A 3,549-nucleotide genomic window follows, 5' to 3' on the forward strand; every position below is an offset into this window, starting at 1 on the left:
ATTGTAGAGAAGCCCGGCCCAATGAAAGTCACCTCTGGAGACTCTTGTACTCTAGAATGCACAGTGGACGGCACACCGGAGCTTACCACTAGGTGGTTTAAGAATGGGAAAGAGCTGTCTACTAATCAGAAATACAAAATTAGCTTCTTCAACAAAGTGTCTGGGCTCAAGATCCTCAATGCAAAAGTAGAAGACAGTGGGGAGTATACTTTTGAGGTGAAAAACAGTGTTGGTCAAAGCAGGTGCACAGCTTCAGTGCGTGTTTCAGGTTAGTTGATTAACTTGTGAATTATCTTTGATTCTTACCATTTCTTCAAAAGGCGTTACACAACACGCTGCTTCCTTCGGTATCATGTCAGGCTGCTGCCACTTTGGGAAGACTCACTGCTAATGTGACCTAAGGCACCCTGTGTGGGTCCGCTAGTGTTGTGGAGATCATGGAGGGAGGAAGTAGGTTGAAGCCTTCATCACATTTTTCACCTGTCACAAAGATGAGGCTGTTGCTTGGGGTCAGTCTCATCAATTGAGTCTGCACATCCCTGATGGTGCAATACTGTTCTTCTCCTTATGAGGAATTATTGAAAAATAAAAGGAGAAAGGTGACCCTCAGAAGGGGTGAGTTGACAACTCGTTCTTATCTTCTCTCAGTACCTCAGGCCTCAATGGGTTGAATTGTAGGCCTGTTTTGGATTCTCCCAGGCAAACGTAGGTCTGCCAAAGGAAAGTGCGGTGTTTCTGCTAACTGCCTGGGAACCATCAACCTGTTGTAATATTTATAGCTGTGTTTCATCCTATACAGATCGCATTTTACCTCCTTCTTTCACGAGAAAGCTGAAAGAAGCCAGTGGTCTCTTGGGTTCGCATGTTGTCCTGGATTGCAAAGTGTCTGGGTCACCACCTATTTCTGTTTCCTGGTTCCATGACGGACATGAGATCACTAGTGGAGACAAGTATCAGACGACTCTCACAGACAATACTTGCACTTTGAAAGTGAACACATTAGAGGAATTTGATATGGGAACTTACTCATGCACAGCTACCAATATAGCTGGATCGGATGAATGCAGTTCATATTTGACTGTTAGAGGTTAGTATCTAGAACAAGGCAGAGCTTCCAGATATAAACTACTTTCTTTGTGGATTGCTTACATTTTTGGGTCTGTTTATATGAGTCTAATCGCCTGTGTTTCGTATGGGAATCTTTTACTCTTCATCAAAGTGCACTTGTCTTTTCTGTGTGTCTTTAGAACCTCCTTCTTTCGTGAAGAAACCTGATCCCCTGCAAGTTTTATCTGGGGAAAATATAACCTTTACCAGTATCCTACAAGGCACCCCTCCACTGGATGTTAAATGGTTTAGAGGTAGCGTTGAACTAGTACCAGGACATAGATGCAACATCTCCTTGGAAAATTCAGTTGCAGAACTGGAGCTGTTTGACGTACAGCCACTCCAAAGTGGAGACTACACCTGTCTGGTCACAAATGAGGCTGGCAGAGTTTCTTGCACAACACAGCTCTTTGTAAAAGGTTTGTCAGGCTTGAAATTTCACACGTTCCTCTAAAAAAATCTCTTGGTGTCAACTTTTAACTTTTATCTTTGTATTGTTCACTGTAGAACCAGCCAAATTTGTGAAAAAACTGAATAATCTCAATGTGGAGAAAGGAAAACCATTAATTCTGGAATGCACATACTCTGGTACCCCTCCGATTGCAGTCTTGTGGAAGAAAAATGGAGTTGAAGTAGCTCATTCTGCCAAATGCAGCATCACTACCACAGAAACCTCTGCCATACTGGAAGTTCCCAGTAGTAAAGTAGAAGATCAGGGACAGTATACTTGCCACATTGAGAATGATTCTGGGCAAGATAATTGTCACTGTGCAGTCTCAGTATTAGGTGTGTCCTCATTCCACAAGGGATCTTTTTTATAGTAATAGTCGTGGTATTTAAATTTTGGTACTAATGATGTGTCTTTGTTCTTTAGAACCACCTTATTTTGTTACACGCTTGGAACCCGTTCAGGTGACAGTTGGGGATTCTGCATCATTACAATGCCAAGTTGCTGGCACCCCAGAAATTATTGTATCATGGTACAAAGGAGATACAAAACTAAGAGCAACTCCTACCTCTAAAATGTACTTTAAGAACAATGTTGCCACTTTGGTTTTCAGCCAGGTGGATAGCGGTGATAGTGGGGAGTATATCTGCAAAGCAGAAAACAGTGTTGGAGAGGCTTCTTCATCAGCTTTGGTTTCTGCTCAAGGTGAATAAATCATGTTAACACATTTAAAAGGTTGCATAACTAAAGGGTTGTTTTTTTCAGTAAAGAAAAGTGTCTTCTTAGGAACATTACGTTCCTCTAACTGACCAACCCTGTCTAGAATCCCCTCAGCATTGATTACCTTCCACCAGTGAAAGTCTGCTAGAAATTAATTCCTAATACCAATCTTTAGTTAACCAACGCTCTTTCTAAGTGATACAGGCTTCTGATTCTTCCCCTTCAGAATAGGGCATTCATGAATGAAGTTATTCTTCCAGCTCTTCCCAATGCAGAAAGTGTGAGATTATAAATTAAATGTTATGGCAAATTTCTATCCTCATGTATAATTTTGTAACCACATTGACTGGTAGTCCACATCCTGGCAGAGCTCTCCCTTAACACCAGCCCCCAAGCTAAATGATCTAACAAATAATCTCCTTGATTCTTTGTGGGCCTCTTATTTTTTTTTATTATGTAAATTGGTTGAAAATAATGACTGGATCTTCCAGTGTATCTTCTTGTAAATCTGCCCAATCTATACCACAATACAGTGTCTTCTTAGGCAGTGCTTATTGGAGAATTCACCAAAGCTAGATAACTTCCCAAAATTTTTGTTGTTCAATACTTTCCTTGCAGAGCGTAAACTTCCTCCTTCAGTCACACGAACTTTGAGAGACATTCATGAAACTGTTGGCTTACCAGTTACATTTGATTGCGGAATCACCGGCTCAGAACCTATTGAAGTATCCTGGTCTAAAGACGGCGTACATATCCGAGATAGCTACAATGTGCAAACCTCCTTCTTAAATAATGTAGCAACTCTCCAGTTTTTGCAGACTGACAAGAGCCTTGCTGGGCAATACACTTGTACAGCTTCCAATGCTATTGGAACTGCTTCTTCCAGTGCCAGGCTTGTGCTTACAGGTTGGTTGGTTATTAAATAATTTCCCTTTAACGTCACCAGGTCATTTTAAAATTTCCATTCTCAACTTAAAACAATAGGTGCGACATTTATTTATTTAACAATATGCTTTAAACTAATTGAGCTTTTAAAAGCTATATGTGTTTTTCTGTTTCTTTCACCCTGTAGAAGGGAAGAATCCTCCATTGTTTGACATCCCAATTGCACCCACGGATGCTTTTGCTGGGGATAGTGCTGACTTTGAATGTCACATATCAGGAACACAACCAATTAAGGTCACTTGGGCAAAAAATAACCAAGAGATACGGACTGGAGGAAAATACCAGATCAGTTATGTAGAAAACATAGCCCATTTGACAATTCTGAATGC

At 40.9% G+C, this 3,549-nt stretch overlaps 1 protein-coding gene across 1 annotated transcript; it reads left to right on the forward strand.

The window, feature by feature from the left end:
• Positions 1–6: 6 nt before the first annotated feature.
• Positions 7–3,545, forward strand: LOC113405422 (titin-like; the record flags this gene model as incomplete). The annotated part of the gene is made up of 7 exons (XM_026646629.2): positions 7–268; positions 800–1,087; positions 1,248–1,526; positions 1,615–1,893; positions 1,982–2,260; positions 2,894–3,181; positions 3,348–3,545. Coding segments are annotated over exons 1-7 (1,858 nt in total), but the record flags the coding sequence as incomplete, so codon positions are not given.
• Between the last annotated feature and the right edge of the window lie 4 nt (positions 3,546–3,549).

This window comes from Terrapene carolina, unplaced genomic scaffold (assembly GCF_002925995.2).
Source record: "Terrapene carolina triunguis isolate 2854851 unplaced genomic scaffold, T_m_triunguis-2.0 Scaffold36112, whole genome shotgun sequence".
Taxonomy (NCBI): Eukaryota; Metazoa; Chordata; order Testudines; family Emydidae; genus Terrapene; species Terrapene triunguis.